The sequence below is a fragment of the Mixophyes fleayi genome, chromosome 4, assembly GCF_038048845.1.
Source record: "Mixophyes fleayi isolate aMixFle1 chromosome 4, aMixFle1.hap1, whole genome shotgun sequence".
NCBI lineage: Eukaryota > Metazoa > Chordata > Amphibia > Anura > Limnodynastidae > Mixophyes > Mixophyes fleayi.
This window is the reverse complement of record NC_134405.1, coordinates 132,013,792-132,041,767: the sequence shown is the minus strand read 5'-3', so window position 1 is coordinate 132,041,767 and position 27,976 is coordinate 132,013,792. Positions and strand designations below refer to the sequence as shown.

Here is a 27,976-nt window from a genome sequence, read left to right as displayed (position 1 = left end):
CACAGCACCACTGGACTGATACTGCAGAACACAGCACAGCACAGCACAGCACAGCACAGCACAGCACAGAACTAAACAGCACAGAACTAAACAGCACAGAACTAAACAGCACAGAACTAAACAGCACAGAACTAAACAGCACAGAGGACCACCTAACACACCCTCCCTCTACCCTGATCAATGCCCGAGTGAAGATGGCGGCGACTAGCGGGGAATTTATAGGATCCGAGTATCGCGAGATCCGACAACGGGATTATGAGTCAGAGCCTCAGTTTCACTTTTGAATTTGGCGCCAATACCCGGATCTGTCTCGGATCCGACTCGGATCCGCAACGTTCGGGTGGGCTCGGATTTCAGAAATCCGAGCGCGCTCATCCCTAGTAGTTTTGTCCATGTTCTTATTTTAGTTGTGATGTAATTTGACAAGGCTGTGATTTAATGGGCAGCACAGTGGCCTAGTGGTTAACACTTCTTCTCACTGGTCTTATCTGTGTGGAGTTTGTATGTTCTTCTCTAGGTGCTCCGGTTTCCTGCTACTCCAAAAACATACTAGTAGGTTAATTGGCTGCTATCAAAAATTGACCCTAGTCTCCCTCTGTCTGTGTGTCTGTGTTAGGGAATTTATACTGTAAGCGCCAATAGGGCAGGGACGGATGTGAGTGAGTTCTCTGTACAGCGCTGCGGAATTAGTGGCGCTATATAAATAACTGATGATGATGAAAGTTGTTAAGGTACCTGGAGATGTCTATCCCTAAATATCTTATAGTACTTGTTTTACAGGGAGGGATGACTGATGTTACATATGGCCAAATATATCTATGGAAAGGATACTGGACTTAATCCAATCTATACTGAGGCCTAAAATGGTTTATGACCGCTAATGACCTTGCAGTATAACTATATTATATATATATATATATATATATATATATATATATATATATATATATACATACACACACACACACACACACACACACACACACACACACGCAATAGTGGAAAACTGTACAAGGAGTGTGCAGTGGCAGAAATTGCAGCACAACAATGTTTTACCTTCATATTTTAAACACGCTTCTCATATTTGCGGTCTAGAGAGGGAATTGAAGAATTCTGGGCTTCTGATTATGATGTTACCAATTAGGTTCTCACTCATCAATATCACATCTCAGATTCTAGCTCAGCAGATTCACCATTTACTTATCTTAATCCTTCACACCACGGACGATCCTGAAGTTTTTTTTTTAGTTCCCAATGTTATTGCTTTTGTTGTATATTATGTGCTGTGTGCAATGCCATGCTAGCTAATGTAAAACTGCCTGATACAAGATGAAAAACCCTTCACCAGTCAGGTACACTTTAAGTGATTTATTCAATGTTTCTTGGCTAAACATGTGTTGTAATGTCCTCACTTCTAGCTGTCACTCCTCATGCTCTCTTTCATTTGTATTATCCCTTATTATAGTGTGATTTCTCACACTGCTCAATCACTCCCTGCTTCCAAGATTAATGTCACCTCTCACCTAGCTAAAGAACGTCATATATCTTTGGCAATTCAGGATAAAAATTATTGCTTCCCCTGTAACATAAAAATAGGTAAAATAAGTAATTATTGCCAAGAGTATAGGGGTATGTATGGCATATAACGTCATACATTTTGTACTTTTTTGCATTGGCACACACAATTGATGCATGTCTTCTGGGGGGGTTTTTTGAAACTTTTTATTTATAAAAGGAACAATTGGACAGATAATAAAATTGTTTTTTGTTTTTTCAAAAAGGACTGGTAGGGGATGAGAAAAAGGGGAGGGGGAGGCAGGTACATGACAGCAATAACCAATAAACAAATGAAATACAAAAAACAAATTAGTGTATGTATAAATATACATAGAGATCTTAAATCAGCAATAGTATACCAAACCTCATAGAATCAGAGGGTAAAGTCACCTCTGCGGAGGACCTGGAGATGGCCCTAAGTATGCTGGACAAAAGGACTGAATAGTTAAGGTGGGGAGGATGTCCTAAATGAGGGCGGATGATTACAACTTTCCCTTATACACCAGGGTGTCCAAATGGCATCGAATTTGTGTCATGTATTGTGCAGATAATATATGATACTCTCCATGCTTGAAATGTGCCAAATAAGGTTTTTGAGAGCTCTGGTAATATGAGTGTCAGGGTTTCCCCAAGCTTCAGAAATTAGGAATTTAGCGGCTGTGAGGATGAGAGAGATCAATTTGTTAGTCTGGGCGCTCTCATACTGTGGGGGTGGGATAAGTGGAAGGCCCATGGGTCTTTGGAAATCGGTTGGTTGGACAGAGAGTTAAAAATGGGCAAGACCTTGTTCCAAAGGGGGACAATGCGATGGCAAGCACACCACATATGGAAAACTGAGCCTATGTGGCCAGCAGCTAGAGTTGGAGTTAGGGAACATTTTAGAGAGTTTATCTGAGGTACAATACCACCTACAGTAGTACCTGTACAGAGTTTCTTAAATGTATTGAAAATGAACTAGTGGGAATCCCTTCTCTCACTTCTTCCAACAAGATTCATCCTGAGGTGGTCCCAAATCCCTTTCTCATTCCCTTTCGTGGCTGCCCAGAGAGCCAAGAGTAATATCAATTAACAAGTTGTAGATTGAAGACATAATGCCCTTACAAAGCGAAGAACACAGACATAGCTTTCAAGTAAAGTAAGGTCTCTCAGGGTATTCACAGAGGAAAGAGAAATGAGGAAGTGACTCACTTTGAGAAATACAAAGAACAGAGTATGGAAGGAGAAAAACTTTTGTTGAATAACATTTAGGGAGGTCCAATTGTTTCTGATGTTAAGGTCATCCCAGCTGGTCCCAGCTGGTCTAATCCCAGCTTGGAGCCACATTTTAGGGCCACATTTGGAGCCACATTTTAGGGGATATCTGGATTGTTCCATAATGGACCTAAGCGGGATACAGTGGAGGATAATTTCAGATGGAATCGACAATAATCTCGAATGGTCTAGCAGAATTTGAGAGAGGTGAAAAAGTTAAGCGAGGCCGATCTGTTGGTTTTGGCTATAGCCTATTTGGAGGCTAAGAAGTTTACCTTGGTGTAGTTAGTTTTTCTGTTTAGCCAAGCGAAGATATTATAGGGAACTCAAGTAGCTGCTATTTGATTCAGATGGCTTGCTAGATAATATTAATTTATTTAATCTTCTTCCTCTGATCCTAGACTTCCTAAGGATGGTCAGATAGAGTCTGCGGGGCTTATCACTCCAGATGAATCTAAAGAAGACTGTAAAACCTTAAAAAAAACATGTTTGGTACTCTCCTGTCTTGTGTGTAAAAAATCTTACTTGTGCCCATAGTCAACCCCAAAATGTAAGCATCTGAGGCAAAAACTTCCGTATGTCTAATAAAAAGGCAGTCCCTTCCAGTCAGGAGGCTGTTTTGCAGAATTTAGGAAATTAGGAGAACACAGAGCAGTTACTTTATAAAGTGCACTCCGCACTGCAAGATAACTTGGTTTTGTACCAGTGCACCTCATACTTTAGGTCCATTTAGCGCACATAAAAATTAACAGCTTCATACTCTCTCGTAACTCTGTACTCTCCATACTCGGGAGCAGTCTCCACAATGTGCGCCTCGAATTGTGACAAACTGCTTAGGACATGTACTGTGCAAAAGTTTAAACGTCAATTCAAAGTCCAGCCTCCAACCCCTTTAGTACTATCCCTTTCAATTAAATTAAGCTTTCATTTGTTATTCTAAAATACCCCTTGGTTTAGGCTTATTTATGGCTTAAATAATTCAGAAGAATAAAACATCAGGACTGTTTCTTACATGTTTCACATCTGTGTGTGTGTGTGTGTGAAGCTATTTATACATTGTTAGAGTGCCCTTATAAATGCCTTCCTCCACTAAAGGCAGGCAGAGATCGGGTCTGGTACTCTACTTCTTATCGGACCCATTCTGTAGAGAAGCGTGTTTGCAGGTACACTTCAGTCTCAATGCTAGTCAACATGGGCTGGTTTCCACTATAACATAGAGATACCAAGCGTGAAGTTCCCTTTTACGGTGAAAACTAGCCCCAGGTTGGTCAGTAATAAATTGGTGAACACATGTTTTGGGGAACCTTTAATTCAAATACAGTTTATTGAAAGATTGTGTATGTCTTTTTTTTTACTCTTCTTGGTATAATGGGGTGGGGTAGGTCCTTGGGACTCCTCTCCATTATACTGGGATGGCAAAGAAGCCACACCAAGCCTTTGTTCCCACAGTCACCATGGTCAGAAATACTGCAGCTCTTTTCAGTCTGGGTCTGGGAGCCTCTGGGTATGTTTAGCATGCTGTATTTGTGGTCCCCCAACAATAGAGGAATCAACATTGGTTGTCATGTACTGTAGCAGTGAGATTCCATGCTTGTGGTCTCCCTGTTATAGAGCCAACCAGTCCAGACTGTTTAGCAATGATGCTAGTTGAGAATTTGGTACCTTTATATCTTTTGGTACCTGAGAAGTAGATGGGTTTTGTAAAGAAATTATCCATTTTTTCTATACAATTATATACACATTGGGCATGGTTCAGAGTGGAACACAAGCGTAAGCGTAACTTGTAACTGAAAACTTTGCACGCAACTGTATATGTATGTACGCCGTATTTATAGTTGAAGATGCGTCCATGTCTGAATAGGTAGCAGATGCCCCTGCTTGACAAACGACACACCCCTCAGACACGTATGTCCAATTTGCTGGCATGCACATAACATTATATTTTGTGTGTTATGAAAGCAATTGCTATGAAGCATCATTTAAACTTGAAAAACCTCACTAATACAGCAGGAACAACTTCCTGTCATACGTACAAAAAATAATGTTTTTATCTTTGCTACAACATGTACAACAAATCCTAATCTATGATTAAGCAACTACCAAAGGCTCAATAAACGTCTGCGAATCATTTGCAAATCTCTAATTACAAGCAGTTCACCAGTTCGGGTGTTCGACGTCATCATCCGCTACTTGGCCACCTGCAAATAAAAATGCTTGCAGGCGTATCTGGGACTACTTCCCAGCCTGAATGCAACTTCTCAAATACACCCTTACTGTACATAAGGAGTCAAAAGTGCCATAAAGTCACCGGTCTGATAGCCGCACTTGCATACGTTCACTTTCAGATCATGCACAGTCTGTGTGAAAAAATGCAAATATACGCTACGCAAAAGGACGTAAATCTCACAATACTATATATGCCTTTATAAAGGGCAAAAGTATTGGTACCCTTGCACTTCACAAACAACTCACAATTTTCTCTAAACTTAAGTTGAAATTAACAACAGTAATTGGTCTCCACAATTCTTTCTCTGTTATTATACAGATCCTTTGTTTTTAATTATGAATGTAATACCATATATCCTTTCAAATCAGAAAATGAAAGAAATGGCATAAACAAAATTATTGACACCTTAGACTTAAAATTTGGTAGCAGAGCCTTTGGTCAAAATAACTGCAACAAACAGCTTCCTATAGCCATGAATGAGCTTCCTGCATCTTTCTCCTGGTGGTTTGGTCCACTCTTCATGTGCAATCTGCTCCAGTTCTTCCAGATTTCAAGGGCGTTTTCTCCCAACTGCTAGTTTCAGATCTCTCCACAGGTGCTTTATGGGATTTAGATGTGGAATCATTGCTGGCTGCTTCAGAACAGTCCAGTGTCTTGTCTTGAACCCAGCCTGGGTGTTTGGGGTAAATGTCTTGCTGGAAGATCCACGACCTTGGACGGAGACTCAACTTGCTGACATTGAGTTCAACATTGCGCTCTAAAATGGTCTGGTAATATAAAGATGATTCGCTTTACCACAAAGCTCTAATTTGGTCTCATCTGTCATTCACCCTCTTTCATTGAGTTGGTGAAGGATGGTACAAGCTGAAACGGTCATACCCCATGTATGAAGGTCAGCTTGAATCTGTTGGGTAGTTTGATCAAGGTGCTTTCTCCACCATCTGAACAATCCTACACTGCAATCTTCAATCAAGTTTTCTCTTGTGGCCATGTCAAGGGAGGTTTACCATGGGCCTTAAACTTCCGAATAACATTACATACTGTGGACATGGGATTATAAAGGCCTCTGGAGATTAATTTATAGCCTTGAGATTTCCCATGCTTGGCTACAATCTTTCTGACCTCCTCAGACAATTCTCTGTCTTTCCTTCTTTTCTCCATACCCATTACAGTACACACAGTGACACGAAACAGAGAATTAATCCTTTTGTCTATTCACGGTTATTAATGAGTGGTTTTTATATTAGTGGCACCTGCTACCACAGCTGAGTTCCGTTCCAAAGAGAAGGAGAAACATCTGCTTGAAATCTACATATTTCTAACTACTTCTAGAAGGTGACAATAATTTTGTTTGGCCCATTTAAGGATTCTTTGTGGAATAAGCTATGATTTACTACATGTTTCTGCTTTTTGTGGTTTCAGAGAAATATATATGTGGATAACAGCATATTTTGTAATTTCAACAAGCTTCTGTGAGAGATGGTGTATTGTTAGAAAAATCTAAAAGGCTGCCATTATTTTTGCCCACGGCTCTTTAATATTTTTTATGTTTTTACTTTAACTTTGCAGTCCCCAATGAATCATTCCAAATGACACCTGCATTAAAGAGGTTATACTGTCCCCTTGTTTAAACAGAAAATCAATAGTTTTGTCAATTTTAGCCTTTGAGGAATTGGAAAAGGAAAGAAGGATGGAGAGGGCAACGTATGATTGGCTATAATATAGAAGAGGAAGCATAGGATGGGTGACCTTCTGGCTTACAACTATCTTGCCTTTGCTCATTTCAAACCTCTTCCTGGTGAATTGCCGTTGAACATATGGGAACTATACAAAGTCTTTAAATCACAGTGCTACCTCTCCCTCTCTCATCAGTGTCACCTCTATCTCCTCCGTCCACGCGGCTCCTCTTCTCGTCTCTTAGTTTACTGTCCAGCAGTTTTTCCATCTTCTGAATCACCTGCATAAGAATAAGCCTACGGTCAAACTTAGCACTAGGTACAGTTGGCATATTTCTAAAGGAGATTACTGCTGAGAGACGGGTGTTTCTCTGAACACGGTCTATGTAATGACTTTTTTTTAATCATTATAGGAAATGAGAAAAAAAATAACTTGTCTGATAAATTGTTATTAAGAAGTGTTACTTTACTTTGGGGGGATGTGAACGGTAGAAGATGATATACATGTTGGGGTGTTGAATTCTGTAGGACAGTGCCACTATTTTGACAAGATGAGCAAGCTTTCTAAACTGTTGATGTCAAAGAGGTATGGTGAGTGGACAGCCACCTAAGTTGTGTCCCTACAGGCTATGGTGATCGCCCTATATAAGCCAATTTTACTCTGATGCCTTCTTTGCTCACTGTCTGTCACTGGCCATGAATATTTTACTCAGGGTACTGGTATGTGATGCATTTATAGTTCTAGTACAGTTTAGTTTTCTCACTGCAGTCCATACTCTCGCATTGCTTTACTTCATCATTACATTGTAGCATCATTTTTAAAGAGGTTGCACCTCACCTTCTCTTGTTTCCGTACAGTGTCCTGTAATGTTTTTGCCCGGCTCAGTCGATGGTGGTACTGGCTCATCACAGCCTGCTGCTGCTGGTGCGCTCTCTGCAGCAGAAGTAGCTCCTTCTCGCGATCATTTCTCTGGAAAATCATTACAACATTAGCAAACCATAATACAAAGAATAAGTAAGCTCACTCAGTATGGATCAATACACTGAATTACATGAGTACAATCTTCCTATAAGGTAATGCACTGCATTATTTATAATGAGATTCTTATTGACTGATTTTGACAATACAATGCTTGAACGCACATAAACTACAAAGCAGAGAGGAACCTAGTAATTTACTTCTGTTATCCCAGGACTGTTTATAGCTGATAACATTACACTGCAGCTTCTTTATTGACTCAAAAAAAGTGAACCCATTTATAGTCAGACAACGAGATACAATGGAGACAATTTACAAAAAGCACATTTCTGAAGCACAAAACAATAGTGCTGTGCCCTTTGATTTGTACATAATATTTTCATCCACATTTTGCTTTATTTAAAACAAAACCTCAAAAAGACAAGTGTCAGAAGTAAAAAAAAGACAGATCCCTCACTCTCAAGATTAATTTAATACACAAATGATAAAAGTGAAAATCTTAGTTTATTGAAACGGGTAGCTTGGAAGTGGAATTGACACTTTTTGCACAGTGCACCTGATTATCCCGACTCTCTGCACATCTAGGTGTATATCTAGTTTGCAGATCCGTCACAGAGAGTAAGTGTGCACCTTGGTGTGATCTGGGCGGACCATCTAGATGTGTGCAAAACCAAGGATGATTTGTGGTGCCCATCCAGTGATTTTTTGCACTCCCAAGTGTTACCAGTTCTTACATTTAATGGGCATTTTTAGTAACACTTTGCTTATGTAAAAATAAAATGTTAAAACAAAATATGCAAAAGGAGATGTAAAGATCTAGGGTGTTGCAGGAAAAAAGGATGCACGGACCCAAATCACTGCTGAAGTGCATATTATGGATAATTTAGTAGTGTCTGCAGTATGTCTTTACTGATCACTATATAGTATAGTAATATGATTACTAATAGATGAAAATGTCACTTTTATCTATGGTTGGCAGCCACGGTACTCACCCTCACTAACTCATTCTGCAATTGCTGGACTCTGTCTCTTATACTGCGGAGCTCTGATGTTTCACTTGCCAACTTTTGTTTCACAGCCACTGTAAGGGAATAGAGATAGAAGAGAGAATTCTTTCTTCAATACCAGAAGATAACACTTCTTCTTTAATATCATTCTGTATTAGGCAAGTACTGTTAAAATATAAATTTAACAGAGAATAAAGGGCACACTTCCATATTATGCTAATATGAATGCAGGTCATTAATCATACTTGCCTACTTTCAGCAGGCGACATCCGGGAGAGGGGTGTGACTAGAAGGTGGGATGGGCGGGGCTCCTTCAATTGCGTCATTTTGGCCTCGCAATCACAAGTAAAATTACGTTTTGTCGACGGGGGGCGAGGCCAAATGACGCGATTCACAGAGAATCGCGTCATTTCGCCAAGGGAATTGTGGGATGCAGGAGAAATGCCAGCTCTCCCAGGATTTCGGGAGACCGACCTTAATTTTGGGAGTTGGCAAGTATCCAATCCAAGAGTAGTTAGAGTTCCTGAAAACCAGCACTGTTCAGGTACACTAACACTGGAAAATGTTGGATTGGTGATTACTATTTATGGCCAGGGATTGTATAGAAACTAGAATGTACACCCTCACCTAGTCGGTCAGCGATTTCAGCTTTGGTCATAACATCAATGTCTGTGTCGCTGAGAAGGCTGCGGCCCACGTCCTGATGGAGACTACGTTCACTACGTAGGGCGCTGTTTTCTGCCTCCAGTCCACTCATCTGACGCCGTAGGGCAATGATATCATCTGCCATGCGCTGCATGGCGAGTCGGTAGTTTCCTAGCTCCTTTAGGAGAAATACAAATAAAGGTCTTAGTCCAGCTATTTATAGGCATGTGTATTGTTGTGGTACTAGTGGTGCTAGTGAAACTATATCCACAAAATATATCTGCATCAGTCTCTGTTCAGTGTGTGAATGAATCAGCATGTTATTTCCACTTTCATGACTTTCAAAAATTAAAAAACAGGGAAGAAAATATGTTAAAACTACAAACCTATGTAAATGAAATGATACAAATAAATTAAAGCTAGGGATACCATTAATGGGATATGAAAAAAGAATGTACACAAGTATAAAATACAAAATAGAATATGCCACCAATATTTGACCTCCATATAAGCCTGATATTCCAATCAGTGGCAGAAAGTGTATGAACAATTAGCCAAAATGTCCACAAGTATGGTCATAAGAGAGAATGGCTACAAGATTTTTGCAGTGGTACTTAAGAGCCCTGCTGCAAATGACTCAAAACTGGTATTACATTAATATGACTCCGGGTGCTCCGGTTTCCTCCGAGTGTTCCGGTTTCCTCCCACACTCCAAAAACATACTGGTAGGTCAATTGGCTGCTAACAAATTGACCCTAATATGTGTGTCTCTGTCTGTCTGTGTGTATATTAGGGAATTTAGACTGTAAGCGCCAATGGGGCAGGGACTGATGTGAGTGAGATCTCTTACAGCGCTGTGGAATTAGTGGCGCTATATAAATAAATGGTGATGATGATGATGATGATATGACCTCAGAGTGTGGTAATTCTCCCAGCTTACAAAGATGATTGCAATGTTGGTTCTGAGACATTTGCAGAAGGCTTATGCGTCGTACATTATGGTTTCTTATTTTCTGTACTCATGGAATTCCTGCTGGAGATAGGGATGATTCCAGCGCGCCACATTGGAATTAGGTGAGGAAATAAAAGAGAATAAGAGATGTTTTTTCATGTTGTGTATTGTTCTTTTTTTAACATTTTTCCAGTGGGCCCTGGATGTCAGGGCTGTAGTACTATAAGGGGCATATTCAATTCTCGGCGGAAATGCCGAAAATCTCGCGGCCCGTGTACGATTACCATTATTACGCTAATCGTGCGCAGAAAAACCGTTAATACGGTAATTTACTCGCTGGAGCTGCGAGCTGATCCAGCTATCTATTACTGTATTAACGGTAATAGTTTTTCCGCGGCGCGGAAAAATAACAATTGAATATGCCCCTTAGTGTCAGCATACCCATACACTTTGAGGGGCAACCAGGCATTTTCACTTTGAGTTAAGTGCTGACAACACTATAGCCACTATTTCTAATTAAACACTAGCAAGTTAAACTGTTGTGGTCACTGAAGCTTCTGCCAAATGTGCAACAATCACTGTTCTCTCAAAGTCACTACTACCATGCTAGCTATGCTTATAGGATATTAGGAAAGTCAAGCATTATTTACCCTGAATATGCTGTAGGATGTTTTTGCTTTCGATGTGCTTGGTGTCTCTAATTTACTCAGGTGTTTCCATATTTTTGTCCACTACCTGTAGCAGGCTGAACAGGTGAAATTACCTGCAGTTCTACTGGTATCCAGAGGAGGGAGATCCTAGACCTTGTGTACATTCTTTACAATCATTCATTTATAATATTGTTGCCATTGCAGCAATGTTTTTAGTGTTTAACTGTTCTAATTTAGTTTGCACACCTCAATAACGAAAAAAAATCATAAAACAAGGATTGTAGAGCAAGAGTGGTCTATGTGGTAAGTCATTATAAGGGCAATTCACTGTATTTATAAACAAGGTTTATTTTTAATGTATGTTTTATAAAACGCTTGATAAAACAAATGGACATAAAATGCATAGCAGGGAAGTTCTCCCCAAATAACACACCTGTGACATTACCTTTTACCAAACCAAATAAAGACACGGACACCAAATTAAAGTTGGAAAGAATGACGGTATTTATTTATATTTAAACTAATAGGACTGTAAGGCGGACGAGAGCAGGGCAGTCAGGAACGCAAAACCAATAAGGTGGAAAGGTCAGACCATAGTACCACCAACCCAGGATCATACCTTATCTATTGGCCGGTGCTAAGATCAAGTCCAATGGCAAGACTACGCCCCCTATAAACTCCGCCAATATAAACCATACAAAACTGGCCCAATGGTCCTCCTAACAAACGGACCAACCATGGTATGACACCATAACCACAGAGGGGTAGTGACCTATGACAAGATCACCCGAGCACCATATGCACAGTTACAGACTGCACTGCTCTCCTACTCTAAACAACTACGATACAATATATCTCAGAAATTGCAGGGAGGGCGGGAGGAATCCGGAAGCAGGAAGGACTGTAACCTCTGAGCACTGACTTATAACTGTGTATAAGTCCCATCCCCTTCCTGCTCTCATTGGCTAAAATTCCAGGAATCCACAGATAATAGGTTCTTTGGCAAGTCACTCACCCGCATGATTTTAACTGCGTTTAGTCTAAGGGACACACTTCTCTTATTTAAGTTACTGTTCACAAATAATTTTATTCAACTGCATATTTACAAGTATGAACATGAGCCATTCTGTGTATTTGGTAGGAATATTATCCACAGATTAAATTGCCATTAACTATGCAACACATTTTGAAATGACAAATAAAATAAATGTGAGGAGTTCCTGACACTTGTGATAAACACTTGGAAAGTGTATTCAAAAAGGAAAGAGTCAATTACTTATAGTCCATCAATCCAAAAAATAAATGATTTCAATTCCACCTTAATTTAACAATTGGAAATGAGCTCCTCTTAGTAGAGCCACTTTTCTCCAAAACAAGTCCTGGACAAGATCAAAGATGGGACCCAATTCACAGTGCCTCATAGCAATGGTGGACTGCCGGTTAACACCCAGCAGCCAACGACACAGACAGGGAATTACATACTATTGACAGTCAGCAAGACGGTATTAGAATTAGAGATGCTCGGGCTCGGTTTTCTGAAAACCGAGCCCACCCGAACTTAAGGGATCTGAGCAGGCTCGCGCGTCCTCGGATCTGAATCGAGGCAAAAGGTCATTGTTGCGTTGTCGGATCTTGCGGGTTTTGAATTCCATAAGTACCTCCCTCCCCAGGAGATCCAGCGCCATTGCTCACAGAGAAACAGGGGTAGCAGTGATCTTGTCACTCTCTATTCTCCAGTGACATTGCTCAGTGCCCTTGCTCATACAGAAACAGGAGGGGTAGCAGTGTTCTTGTCACTTGACAAAAATTTACTGGAAATTAATGTTATTGAGGTTAATAATAATTTAGGGACAAAAAAAAGAGCCAAATTATGTGATTTTAGGAAAAAAAAATAGGGATCCAAAACCAAAATACACAAGGGCAGTTTTGCCAAAACCAAAACACGAAGTTAATCCAGATCCAGATATCCAAAACCAAAACAAGGGGGTCAGTGAACATCTCTAATTAGAATCTAATGGAAATCGTTTTCAGGGGGTATATAGAGAATAGGGAAAATGAGCCTCAGTCAGTATAGGTAATTTTATTACTCAGTATATAGTAAAATATATTATGTAAATACAGCAGCAGGGGTTAAAGTATCAATAGTAGTAGTTCTAATTGTGAAGTGCTCCTTAATATTCTTCAGTGGTAGTACAGAAGTAGTAATAGCAATACTTAGTGTGAATTATAATATTAATGAGTATTGCTACCTAATACTACTACTGAGAATCACGTACACGTTTTCCCAGCAGGTATCCACAGGACTTGATGCGCCCATGGCGAGTGTTGTGAGAGTGGTCTTGAGGTCTCAGCTGACAGTTTACAAGATGTTTCCAAGCCACCCCCTTGCCAGAATCCTGGGCTTCAATGGGGATTTATAATAGTGGGCCAGAAATTGCTAAAACTGAAGAGAAGGAATTGTGGGTATTTTATACAGATACGTTTTCTAACAAATAAAAGTCTTCATTTATACAACTTCGATTCAACTTGTACAACAATGGGACTCTTAAAAAACAGATAAAAGATGGGGCAGAAGGAAGAGGTGGAGGGGGGGGGGGGGGGGGGGAGGAGTCCAGGCACACAACTGTAGGGGAGAAGTCCTAGTGTGGAGCTAGTTATTCAAATGGGTTTCAGACCATTAGACCACATGGTAAATGGGTGGAGATAGCAATCACTGTAATTGAAGAGGATGGGGAGATGAGTGGGGAGATCTATTCTGATGCCACTGTAGTTAGGGTTGGTTGTCTTTGAATGACTATGAGATCCAGACCTGCCAAATATGTGTCACCCGTCATGGAGACAGTGTGTTATTTTTTCCATGGCTGATGCCAGATATATTTTTTAAGTTCTTGAGAGGAGAGCAGGAGGAGATTTTTCCAATTACAGGCTAGTACACATTTAGTGGCTGCTAGTATATAAAAGACCAGTTTCTTAAAATGCTTGCTATAGTTGTTCTTTTGTGGGAGTGGGGGGGGGGGGTATCATAAGAGGAAAGTCCATGGATCCTTTTGGATCAGGACTTCCATCATAGAGTCCAGGGGGCTATGGACCTCAGTAGGGAGTGTTTATCAGGTATTTTAACCACATGTGACATTGTTCCCCAGTAGCCACAGTTCCGCCAACATCTGGAATGAGCAGAAGAAGACATCTTATTCAGTCCATCTGGTGTATGATACCATCTGTAAAAGACTTTATAAGAGGTCTCCTTTATTTCAGTAGAGGTTGAGATTTCCTCCCTCATGCCCACAAATAATAGAGTAAGATTAAGGGCTAGATTTACTAAGCTGCGGGTTTGAAAAAGTGGGGATGTTGCCTATAGCAACCAATCAGATTCTAGCTTTCATTTATTTAGTTCTTTCTACAAAATGACAGCTAGAATCTGATTGGTGGCTATAGGCAACAACCCCACTTTTTCAAACCCGCAGCTTAGTAAATCTAGCCCTAAGTCTTTCATGAGATCCTATTTATTGAGTAGAGTATAGTAGGTTGCATAGGCTGGAAATGTGGCAAGAAAGAAAAAAAGCATTGAAAAGATTGCAAAATTTTGCATGTCTTTCAAATTGGGCATTCTCTCCAGTGAGCTGCATATCAGTGATCTGTCACTCTCCCTTTTAAAGGTGTTAAAACAAACATGCATTTTTGCCTAGAGTTTCCAGCACTGTATCTTGATGTTTGTACTGTTTGACAACCTACAACACTAAGTAAAAACTCTTATTCTTAATCTTTATACCTCTGTGTCTGTTATTATTCATTCTCTGTGACAATAATTCATTATTGTAAAGACAAACCTCAGTTTAAGACAAAATTGAAACATTCACTTTTAACGGTCAAATGAATCATAGCTACGGAATGAAAGAGGAAGAATTATATTGCTCATGAATTTTGTGAATATCTGTATAAGCAACTAAGAAATATATATTTATCTTTGATGCTTAATAGTGTCAAACGATATGTGTTTGTTAGCGACGTCAGAGAGTGACAATATGTATTTTACAGTTGTTTATACCCCCTGTTATAAAACCTATTACATCTCTGTTTTATTCCTATTCCTGTCATAGTTGCATTGCAGCCAGAGAATACATTACTCACAATATTCCTATACCCACAAATAGTCCTAACACATATAGGGCCTGAGTCATAGTGAGACGTACGCTCGTTTGCATTTTTGCACTGCGAATACTCAGAAAGTGAACTTGCACAACTGCAACTATTCAGACCTGTGACTTTTTGGCATTTACAACTCCTTAAGCCTGAAGAGATGTAGTTGGGGAGGGAAGGAATGGTTAATGTTGGCAATGTACAGTAAGGGCAATTGCGTACGGAATCAAATTGGGAAGTAGTCAAGGATACACATGAAAAAGCAGTTTTATTTGCGAGGGGTCAAGAACAGGTGTAAGTAGCGGATGATGACAATGACGAACACCCAAACTAGCAAAAAACTTAGAGGTTTGTGAATGATTCACAGACGCTTATCAAGATTTCAGTAGTCGCTCGGCCATAGATTAGGATTTGCAGAACGTGTTGTAGGAAAAATACAAAAAAATGTTTTAATTCTTTTACGCATATTGGAAAGTTGTTCGTGGTTTGTTAGCTAAGTTCAAGTTTAAATAATGCTTCATAGCAATTGCATTTATAACTTATATAATAAAAGGTTTTGTACATGTTTGCAGGTTGGATGCAAGTGTCTGAGCGGTGTGCCTGTTGCCAAGTAGACACATCTGCTACTCATTCAGATTTGGACGCATCTTCAACTCTGAATACGGCATACACACGCATACACACACATACACTTGCATGCAACTTTTTCAATCACAAATTACACTTATGTTTGTGTTCCACTCTGAATCAGGCCTATAATCACTATCCCTGCACCTCACAGGCAAAAAAAATTGAGTCTATTGCCACCATCCTATTGTTATTAATCTGTATATTAGTTTTTTTTTCAAATTTTTTTTTTTTTTTTTGTATGTACTTTTTAATACAGTGTTTACTAGTCCTTTCAGCTCATTTTGCACTTTATCCTTTCCTGTGCTGTAAATTACACAGCAACAAAAATCCTGACTGTGGAAGATATGGGCTTACCTCAAATAGCCAGGGCCGGATTTACCGCTAGGCAACCTAGGCACCTGCCTAGGGCCTAGCGTCACTCGGGGGGCACAGCTGGGGGGGACAGGAGTAATTTTTTAAAAAATGAAAAAAAAAAAAAATAATCGGCCCCTCCCCCGACTCGCGGCACACCCCCCCCCCCCCCCCGCGCGACTCGTGCGGGGGGGGGGGGGGTGCCGCGAGTCGGGGGAGGGGGGGGGTGCCGCGAATCGGGTCCCGGCAGCCTCTTCTCCTCTCAGTGTCTCAGTGATAGAGAGAGGAGGAGAGGCTGCCGGGACCCGACGAGCGCTCACGTGACTCTTTCTTTTTTTTTTTTTTTTTTTTTACATCTGGACTGACGGAGGAGGAGCAGCGCGCAATAGAAAGGTAAGTAAAACAAGGGACATAAGTGGTGATGGTGAAGGGGCACAGAAGTGGTGATGGTGAAGGGGCACAGAAGTGGTGATGGTGATGGGCACAGAAGTGGTGATGGTGAAGGGGCACAGAGGTGGTGAAGGGTACAGAGATGGTGATTGGCACAGAAGTGGTGATGGTGATTGGCACAGAAGTGGTGATGGTGAAGGGCACAGAGGTGGTGATGGTGAAGGGCACAGAGATGGTGATTGGCACAGAAGTGGTGATGGTGATTGGCACAGAAGTGGTGATGGGCACAGAGGTGGTGATGGTGAAGGGCACAGAGGTGGTGATGGTGAAGGGGCACGGTGATGGTGAAGGGGCACAGAATTGGTGATGGTGATTGGCACAGAGGTGGTGATGGTGATTGACACAGAGGTGGTGATGGTGAAGGGCACAGAGGAGGTGATGGTGATTGGCGCAGAGGTGGTGATGGTGAAGGGCACAGAGGTGGTGATGGTGAAGGGCACAGAGGTGGTGATGGTGAAGGGCACAGAGGTGGTGATGGTGAAAAGGCACAGAGGTGGTGATGGGCACAGAGGTGGTGATGGTGATTGGCACATTGGTGGTGATGGTGATTGGCACAGAGGTGGGGATGGTGATGGGCACAGAGGTGATGGGGAAAGGGCACATGTGATATTGTGAAGGGGCAAAAGTGACAATGAAGGGGCACAGTGTGTTGATAGAGGGACAAAAGTGACAAGAGCACATACTTGGATTTATGCGTATTATTTTTGCAAACAACTTAAGTAAGTATTTCTGCCCTGACTTCAATATTTATTATGTTGTTTTGACCCAACTACTTAAAAAAACGGGACTGCTTGGTAATTATTTAGGGGTGCCTTTTTCTGCAGCAGGGTGGCCTTGCTCTTTTCACATGTTAGGTACGCCCCCAAAGATGCAAGCCACGCCCTCACCTCCTTTGGCGGCGTGCCGCCGCGCAGCGGCGGCACATACTTTCATATCTACTTAACTATAGGGGTATATGGTAGGCATGCGGCGGCACATGCTTTCACTTCTACGTAACTATAGGGGTATATGGTAGGCTGCAAAAATATAGTGCTATGGATTGTTTCAGGGAGGGGGCCCAAAAACAGTATCCTGCCTAGGGCCCTATGAGGTCTAAATCCGGCTCTGCAAATAGCCCAGACATATTGCATCAATACTTATGTACTTTTACTAAGGAATGGATATTCCTACTAATACAGTGCCACATCAATCTTCTTGTCAGACCCCAGGAGTAGAAGACTGATGTCAATCTACATCAATCTTCTTCCACTTTGGGACGTCCCACCATTGATTGTTTGCACACTCTGACTACAACCAGACTATTATTGGTGCTCAGCAAGATATAATAAAGTTAGTTATTTACATTACAACTGCATCCATATTATACTAAACATCTGCATTTTTTCTTCTTCATTGGTTTCCCAAAAACTGCTAATTTGGTATTATAAGCAGTGTCACACCTCCTAATTTAAAATGTAAATATATTGAAAGACAATATGGAGTTCTGTGACTTATATGAGAACAATTTTATTATATATGACCTTTAGGCTAATTCACCTTAGTACATAACATTAGAAATGCACTGGTAAGTATTAGAAAAAGTTTCTTAACTCCGGTCCTCACGCACCCCCAACAGCTCATGTTTACAGGATTTCTCTAATCATGCACAGGTGACTTAGTCTGCTTGGCTGGGTCAGTAATTATCTCACCTATTCCACAGACAGAAATTCTCAAAAGATGAGCTGTTAGGAGTACGTGAGGACTGGAGTTAAGAAACACTGGTATAAGGTTTGTTTGTCCTACCCATTAATGCCACATCACTAGATGCTTGTGTATTACCACACAAAACGACAGCACTTTCTTTATATATACAACGTCAAAATATCATGCAGAGCTTATGATCAGAGATTGTTTATTCATTCACATCAGTCCCTGCCTCAGTGCAGCTTAAAACCTAATTCTCTACTACAGGCACACAAACACACAGGGGACAATTTAGGTAGAAGCTAATTAACCTACTAGTATGTTTTTGTGCCATGGGGGTAAATCAGAAGAAACCTACAGTGACATTGGGAGAACATACAAACTCCACGCAGATTAGTTTGCAAACGTCTATAGCAGATCAAAAAAAAAGCTACATAATAAGTGTATATATTATTATTTATTTGCATGTTTGTATAATGTACAGTGATGAGTACTGTAGTATTTTGGCTACTTTTTTATGTTTGTATACTGAATTAGGGGGGACAGTCCCGATTCTGCAGGACTGTCCTACTGTCCCGACACCCGGGTATGTTGAGAGGTATGTATCACTCACAGCTGTGAGCTTGTCTTCTGTGCATCTGTCACTGGTCCACACCATGCAATGGAAGGCCAGGGGAGTGTGGTTGTGGACACCTAGCGATTCAGACGAGCTAGGCATGCCTTTGGGTTATGTCGCCAAGCCCCACTCCTCCTCTTGCTGTTTTCCGATTCCAAAAATATGAATTTTAGGAGGCATGTGAGTCAGTTTAAAGTTACATTTAGTCAGTGAAACTTACTAAGTACTACAGTACTCACAAGTATACATTATTACAACTGAACTAATATAGCTAGATCAGTTTGTTTATTATTATGTTTGTAAAAGTAATTCCCAGTTGCCATACTTCACCTTTTCTTTTAAATGTGGCACGTTCCTAACATGTTAATGTACCATTTTACACTTCTACGACATTGGAGATTACAAAAGATGACACATAGTATGGAAGTGCATTCCAGACTTACCAATTGGGGGGCTGTAAAATATGCTGAACAATTAGGCCTTTAGCTAATAAATCTACTCTAGATTTTTTTTACTTTGGAAGGAAACTGGAGTACCCAGAGGAAATCCATGCACAGATGAGAACTTACAAACTACACCAAGTCAGTGCTTAACTCAACCCTGTGCAGCGCCAACACTAACCACTAGGCCAACATGCAGCTCACACTGCAGTTTCACTACAATAAGCAGCTTTGAAAATCATCTGTGTGTGTATATTACAGAAACTGATAAAACACCCAATTAGTCGATTTAACATGGTTGTGCCTAATAAATTATTTCTCTTATATACCTTCTAAATAAATCTGTAATATCTTGCACTATTAAAAAAGTATTTAGCACTCCAGGTTAAAAAGCAGTGCTTTAATCCAACATCTAATTAATACTTTACATTACATTTTATTTTATTATAAGGATGTGAGAATACTGTAATTGTATATATATTTATATATTACAAACATATACAGGCAGTGCTCACCTCTTCCTGATGCTCCATCACAGGGTCTACAGGAAGTTCCACAGTATTACTACAAGAGATTAGAGAGATTTTAGCTCAGATGTTCACAGAGGGTCTCCAAGGATGAGATATAATTCAATTCGCAAACTTCATTTCATTCACAAATAAGAACAGACTGTCAAGACATCCTGCACACAGGTGAACGAAGTCTCATGGTCCAGGTTCATGAACTGAGTGCACAAGCATTACACTAGGCATCTTGGACTTACCTCAGGTATTTTGTAGGGAGTTTTGTGTTGGATTGCTTCTGAAGTCCCACTGGATCTGAGGACTTTTGCTCTCCTGGTGTCTGTTGAATCCATGGGTCAGGAAGGATGTCGGCCAGAGCATTGTAGGGGGGCAAAAAAGGCCCATCTTTCTGCAGCTAAAAATAAACAGTAGTGATAGACCCTGAGATTAGTACTTAAAATGTATCTAATCACATACAATAAAAAACAATAAACACTAAATCATTATATTACTTACAGAGGAAGAGTATGGTCTATAAAAACTATCCATCCATGAGAGATAGCAGGTCCTCTGGAGCTATGTAATATGCTAATGTGAGCCAATCCTGTACACTTTTAGTGAGAAATAGTTTTTCTCACAGGTGTATATTGCAATATTCAGCAGACACATGAATGGTGTGCACCAAGCACCATGTTGGGAAAGAGTAAACTATATGACTAGTTGTATATGTCCAGCTGTATATACTATGCTAGCGAGAGTACAACTCTAGCTCAGAACGTTATACTATTCAGAGAAGGCTCTGAGTGGTGCCCTAAATACTGTTTATAAAAGTGTTGCTCCTACACACATTTAATGTGACATAGTATAGCTGAGCTCCCAGCCCTATACTAAAGAAAGATAACAGCACCCAACCCAGTATCCTAGAGAGATAACTGTTGCACAGATACACTCCCACCCAAACACACACACCCTCCTCCCTTTACCAAATAGCAACCACAGCTTCATGTCTCTCATCCAACTTACCTTGTGTAATGCAGCCAGAATGGATAAGAGGTGCAGTCAACAGGCTTGGGGGCAGACTTAGAAGCACAGTTAAATATCCAGCTCCCTGCTCTGCTCCCTGCGTACGCATTTAGAAATCATTTTCTTTGTTTCTTAGATCTTACCTTGTTAGAGCTACCTGTTTCCCCTGCCTACTCCCTCCCTATAAACATTTATGTGGCTCCCTTATTTGTAGATGTTTTCTCTCCTTAGCATTACATCCTCACCCCCACTGAGACTGAGTGACTATCACCTCTAGAAATATCCTAGTTACCCTGTCTTCCTATATTTTACTTTAATTTCCCATAACATCCTGTCACCTTAATTCTTCTGGGACAACTCGCTATGCAGGTTGTCACAACAATAAATCTCCCTGGAAACTGTCACCAAGAGGAAGAGGGCAGGGCATTGGACACCAGTCTGTATACTGGAGATAGTCGGCAACCAACCCTGGCAGCTTCAGTCATTAACGTAACACACACAATTACATATAGCTTCACTTTAGGGTATTATTATCAAGCAGTTTAGCTAGTATTCCAGTAATTTACTATGTGGCAAAACTTTAAACCAAACAAAATGAGCTACAGAGAAAGTCAGAATGACAAAATCACTTCCAGCAAACAAACAACAACACTTCGGGCTAGATTTACTAAGCTGCGGGTTTGAAAAAGTGGGGATGTTGCCTATAGCAACCAATCAGATTCTAGCTTTCATTTATTTAGTACCTTCTACAAAATGACAGCTAGAATCTGATTGGTTGCTATAGGCAACATCCCCACTTTTTCAAACCCGCAGCTTAGTTAATCTAGCCCTTAAACTTCCTGCAAAAAGAAGGCATTGCGAGACTATTTGTATCAGCACAGATACTTTGGCAAAGTTCATGGGTTGAATCTAGCTTCCTATAAAAAGAATAAAAACTTAAACCCTATTTTTAAAGAGCATTTTCACTTTTCACTATTTCTGTGAACATTTGTGGCTTAATGGCATTATTAAAAATGTGCATACAACCTATTTCATCTACATATTTACATTCACTAATGTAATGCCCATCCGTCTTCCCAATAAGGCAAGTAACCCCACCCAGCCCATCTAAAGTTAGGGAGAGTTGGGAATGGGGATGTTGTGAATTATGAAATTGCTGATATTTGTTGTGAATTATTATTATTTTAATAAAATAAATAAATAGAAAAACAAAGTAACTGAGAAGTGATGTGAAATACTTGTTAAAAAAGAAAAATTTATTTGGCAGAAATGGAGAGATGAGTAACTGATTTGCTTTGTGGATTATCATGGCCAGTGATGTGGATAAGGGTTATTGATTATCCCTGGAATGGTGAAATGTATGGTTAAGTTAGGGGGAACTCCAGCAGCAGAACTAACAGTGCAAAAAGGAAAAGCGCATGTGAGGGAAAAGCTGGTGGGTAGAGTGGCATGTGAAGGAAAAGCTGGTGGGCAGAAGGGCATGTGAGGGAAAAGCTGGTGGGCAGAGTGGCATGTGAGGGAAATGCTGGTGGGCAGAAGGGCATGTGAGGGAAAAGCTGGTGGGCAGAGTGGCATGTGAGGGAAAAGCTGGTGGGCAGAGTGGCATGTGAGGGAAAAGCTGGTGGGCAGAGGGGCATGTGAGGGAAAAGCTGGTGGGTAGAGTGGCATGTGAGGGAAAAGCTGGTGGGCAGAAGGGCATGTGAGGGAAAAGCTGGTGAGCAGAAGGACATGTGAGGGAAAAGCTGGTGGGCAGAAGGACATGTGAGTGAAAAGCTGGTGGGCAGAGGGGCATGTGAGAGAAAAGCTGGTGGGCAGAAGGGCATATGAGGGAAAAGCTGGTGGGCAGAAGGGCATGTGAGGGAAAAGCTGGTGGGTAGAGTGGCATGTGAGGGAAAAGCTGATGGGCAGAAGGGCATGTGAGGGAAAAGCTGGTGGGCAAAGTAGCATGTGAGGGAAAAGCTGGTGGGCAGAGTGGCATGTGAGGGAAAAGCTGGTGGGCAGAGGGGCATGTGAGGGAAAAGCTGGTGGGTAGAGGGGCATGTGAGGGAAAAGCTGGTGGGCAGAAGGGCATGTGAGGGAAAAGCTGGTGGGTAGAGTGGCATGTGAGGGAAAAGCTGGTGGGCAGAAGGACATGTGAGGGAAAAAGCTGGTGGGCAGAGGGGCATGTGAGAGAAAAGCTGGTGGGCAGAGGGGCATGTGAGGGAAAAGCTGGTGGGCAGAGGGGCATGTGAGGGAAAAGCTGGTGGGCAGAGGGGCATGTGAGGGAAAAGCTGGAGGGCAGAGGGGCATTTGAGGGAAAAGCTGGTGGGCAGAGGGGCATGTGAGGGAAAAGCTGGTGGGCAGTAAGGCATGTGAGGGAAAAGGTTGGTGGGGAGAAGGGCATGTGAGGGAAAAGCTGGTGGGCAGTGAGGCATGTGAGGGAAAAGGTTGGTGGGGAGAAGGGCATGTGAGGGAAAAGCTGGTGGGCAGAAGGGCATGTGAGGGAAAAGCTGGTGGGCAGAAGGGCATGTGAGGGAAAAGCTGGTGGGCAGTGAGGCATGTAAAAGAAAAACTAGTGGGCAGAAGGGGGCATGTCAGTTTTGTACCTTGTGAGTAATGTCAGTGTGACCTGTGCATAGTGAGTAGTGTGTATCAGATATGTTAAGTCAGAGTAAAATGTATATAGTTAACATTGTGTATAAGATAAATAAATAGAGTGGTATGGACCAATTTGAGGAGTGCGGCCACAAATCACTATCTTACCGAAGACTCCAAGGGGTCTTAATCCAGCTCTGGTTTGCATCCCACAGTATGGATTATTACAGTCCGATTTTATGTTTGTCACTGGGACTGCAGGTCAGGTGGCCAGTGAGGTAGACATGGTTAATGCCAGGAGCAGGCTGGGATGGGGGCAGTTTGGCATCTGCCCCCTGGGTCGGTCCCATAGTGTGCTACCTTGGGCTGGGTCATCTGAATTTTTTTCCTTTAAAATAGGCTGCATAGTTGAGTCTTGCCCCCCCCCCCCCCCTGCCCACGGGTGAAAATTTGCCAGCCTCCCCTGTTAAACGCGCGCCTTGACAATTGATTGGCAGCACTTTGTTGTCTGATTATACCCCTTCCCTTAAAGTTGTACTTGCCAACTCTCCTGGAATGTCCGGGAGACTCACGAAATTCGGGTCGGTCTCACAGACTCCCGGGAGAGGTGGCAAGTCTCCCACATCCTGCAATTGCGGGGCTAAAATGACGTGATTCGCGGTGAATTGCGGCATTTTGGCCCCGCCCCTACGGCAAAATGGCATATTTAACGTGAGGCGGGGCCAAAATGATGAGTTTGGCCATGCCCAGCCCCCTCCCGCCCTCTAGGCGCGCCCCTCTCCCGGATACAACTTACCAAAAGTAGGCAAGTATGCTTAAAGTATATGTAAAGAGGATGTGGCCATATTCTTATTCACTGCTTGATGTTATGTTAGTCATTTCAGTTGCTATTATGGTTAGAGGTGGGAGACAGAGGGACTTTCCTAAGGTCAATTAATTAACAGGAAGCATAGAGAGATCATACACTGCACATTCATAGTTTTGAAAGCAAAAAAACCCTGGGGTTTGGGAAAGACAGGAGCTGCTCATTTTTAATACAGAAACCTAATACTCCTGAATGTATTATATGTAAGTTGTTTGACTTAGAAAACTTGCAGCTTCCAGGTAGAGAAGGAAAGTTTGAGTACACTGCTGCTGTCACCCTTGTCAATCACACAAAAGCATTAAGCCCTTACCATGTTTCCGAGCAGAATATGCATGATGTTAGTCAAAAGACACAACACAGTACAGACCAGCAGTCATTAATGTCCATTATGAAGTCTGACAAGATTTATTACTGTTTCAGTATAAAATAAGTTACCGTACATGTTATTCTAAACTTGTCTGAACAATTTAAAGCATGATTTTAGTATCTACTTAGAAAATAAATATACAAGATACTCTATATATTCTCTTGCTTTAAATGTAAACAATATACTAAAAGTGGGCCCTTCTGTGCCAGGTAATATTCCAATCTGAACATCTCAGTTCATCCATTGTTCTAGTTTCTTTCCCAATTTCAACCACTAGGGGGGCATTGATACCACATAATGTACTCTCATGAAATAGGGTGTTGGCTCTTTTAACCCTTTCTGTATACAGGCCTGTAGAACGCACTTTCTCCATCACAGCTTAGTAAGTAGGACACATACTTTTGTGAACACACCTTATAGGACTATCTCTAATGACAATGACATTCTATATATGGCAAAAAGCAGACAGACTCAGGAGGATTTCTAGCAGTTTAATAATAAATAAGCTGTTTTCGTACATGGAAGAATGTTTTATTTTTACTTTATTTCTTTCATCATGGGGCTTGTATTAAATTTTAAGCTGCTGACACACAATGAAGTTTTGCTGTGCAATAATTAACTGACCCCAGCTTCTGCGCTAGACCGAAGACACTTGATGGATATTACTGTAATCTAGTTGTTCAGAATGGTGCACATTGGTGGGCAAAGTTTTCACTGGTGTGGCTGCTTAAAGGTCATGCCAAGCCACTAGATCATAATGTTTGTTAGGCGTGTTGCTGTATTCATCAATTGTTCTGAGTCTGGCTCAGAAGCTAGCTTCTATCAAAATACTGCATATATACCACCAGTAAAACATTTGGCAGACAGAGGCTTCATAACATATCATTGAATAAATCATTCAAATAACATGGTCTGTTGCTATTAAAGATAATATCATATGTTGAATGAAAAAACATGCCTATATTATAAGAAATATTATTTTGGGGGGTTATATAAAAGCTATTGCTTATAAAAACACATTTATTGTAAAAATACAATATTTGTTAGAGAGGAAGGATTGATAAAGGACGTGTGTCTGTTCTCTGTTGAACTCCACACCCATGTCTAGATATTTGTTCATATTTCCTTCTGCTTGTAATTATCTTTGTATTCTCTCCCACAGGGATTGAATATTATGGAAATATGTCACTAGAGATGAACAAACCAGCTGTACAGGCAATTTTTTTGGCAAATTCACTATCAGGGCAAAACTCATACTTGCCTACTTTCCATACATGTCTTCTGGGAGAAAAGGTGGGAGTGAATTGATGGTGCCACTCACGTCAAGTGGGCGCCACTAATTGCCACCACAACCCTGTCCACTTTGTGTTCACGAAGGTGGACGCAGATTGATGAAGCAATTTGCACCATCACAGATCTGTCCACTACACAGGCAGGTAAGCAACTGTGCAGGAGAATTGTCGACTTCCTCAGGAGTTCGAGAGGTGTAACCCTAATTCGAGCATCTGGTAACTATGGCATAACTTAAACATATATCTACCTCTCCTCTGCAACAATTTTGGTGGTTAATGAGTTCTGAAAAATTGCAAGTGTAACTATGTCAATAGTCACAAATACAAGCAGTGAGGGCTTGCAAAGTAAACTGGGAACAGGCTAACCTATTCTGTAAACAGTGTTTATTGTGTCTAGGTTCCTCCCAGGTTTGACATAATGACCATATAATAACATTTTCCTTATTTTACAATTTAAAGCTGCATTATCACCAAAAATGGCTGCAAAAGAGGAGTATAAACAGGAGGACCAATCAGGTCCTCCCGCCATACCTCCCCACCACAGCAACACCCACAGATTTTGGTTCTGCCTGTGAGACAAACAGAAGTCTGGGGCTGCTCTCTTCAGCCCTTTTTCCTAGGGCTCTGAGGAGGGGGGGGGGGGGGGGGGGGGAGAAGCTGATTAGCTCTATGCCAAGTTAGTATTGTGGAGATAATGAATATAACAAACCAATCAGGAAAAGGTTCAAAGTAATCAGGAACACAGGACTGAATATATCAAAATAGAAGTGTAAAAATATAGATTAAGGTCCCAAAAACTTTCCAAAACTAGAATTTAAGGTGACGATAAGTACAGCAAGTGTTTTGAATGTGTACACTGTTATATGTAAAATTCCAGCTGTACAATGTTTAGTATTATTGTATTTGTTAAGTGTTACTTACTGATTTACATTAGTTGGAAGATAGGATTACACTAAAGTTTGTACCAAAAATTGAACTTGAAGTAAAAAGTAAAAATGTTGCTGAATACTACAGTACTTCTCACTGTATGCTATACAAACATACAGATAAAAATTAAATAGCAATATATAAATTTGTTGTTTTTTTTAGTTTCTGTTGACATCTGCTACAGAAGCTCACAATCTGGATACAGCTTAATGAAGTTTCTCCCAGTGTCTGTATGGATTTCTCTCACAGCTTAAACATACTAGTAGGTTAATTAGTTTCTAAACATATTGTCCCAAGAGTGTGTGTGTTTATGTGCCTGTGGTAGAAAAATGATATTGTAAGCTGTACTGGGGCAGGAATTTATGTGCATGTGTAAATGACAGTGTAATATGTTGTCGCTATATAAATAAGGATTATTATTACTAATCATACTTGCCAACCTTTCCAAGGTGGCCTCCAGGAGATCCAGGGGGGATGTGGGCGTGTGGGAGCGGGGCCCAGCGAATCACATTATTTTGGCCATGCCCCCATGACACACTGACACAAACGTGGCATTTTACCGTGGGTGACGGGCCAAAATGATGCGATTCCCTGAGAATCATGGAGCCTCCAAATCCTGCGCACTTCACTAGGAAGTGGACAGATGCGGGAGAATGTCCTACTCTCCCGGAAGTCTTGGAGACCTAACCTTAATTCCGGAGTCTCCCGGACATTCCAGGAGAATTGGCAAGTATGTTATCAATAATAAATATACTATATAAATAAGAAGTATTATTATTACTAATTCATTCAGTACCTACATATTACACAGCGCTTTACAGAGAATATTTAATCAACCAGATCAGTCCCTGTGCCGGTGGAGCTTACAATCTATTTTCCCTACCACACGAACATACACACTAGGATTAGTTTAGTCAGAAGTCAATTCACCTACCATCATCATCATCGTTTATTTGCCGTGGTGCCTGACATTTATAACACACATGAAAACAGTAAACATAAAAATAGGTACATGACAAGGGACATATGAGGTAGATGGATTGAGGACAAACATGAGACATAAAGTAGAGATCTTACATTCTAGAGGGAGATAAATAGTAACAGTAGGATCAAGTTGGACAGTTTTGTTTGGGACATGGACCAGGTAATGGGGAAGTGAGAAGAGACAAGAGTG

General features: G+C 41.1%; 1 protein-coding gene across 1 annotated transcript in view; it reads right to left on the bottom strand.

Moving 5' to 3' along the window:
* Window positions 1-27,976, bottom strand: part of CCDC33 (coiled-coil domain containing 33) — a 75,984-nt gene that overhangs the window by 10,412 nt on the left and 37,596 nt on the right. The window contains exons 14-19 of the mRNA XM_075208302.1: window positions 20,015-20,169; window positions 19,767-19,815; window positions 9,325-9,520; window positions 8,683-8,771; window positions 7,550-7,681; window positions 6,914-6,992 (exon numbers count right to left, since the gene is read on the bottom strand). Of these exons, the coding sequence (XP_075064403.1) occupies window positions 6,914-6,992; window positions 7,550-7,681; window positions 8,683-8,771; window positions 9,325-9,520; window positions 19,767-19,815; window positions 20,015-20,169 (700 nt within the window). The remainder of the gene's footprint in view (window positions 1-6,913; window positions 6,993-7,549; window positions 7,682-8,682; window positions 8,772-9,324; window positions 9,521-19,766; window positions 19,816-20,014; window positions 20,170-27,976) is intronic.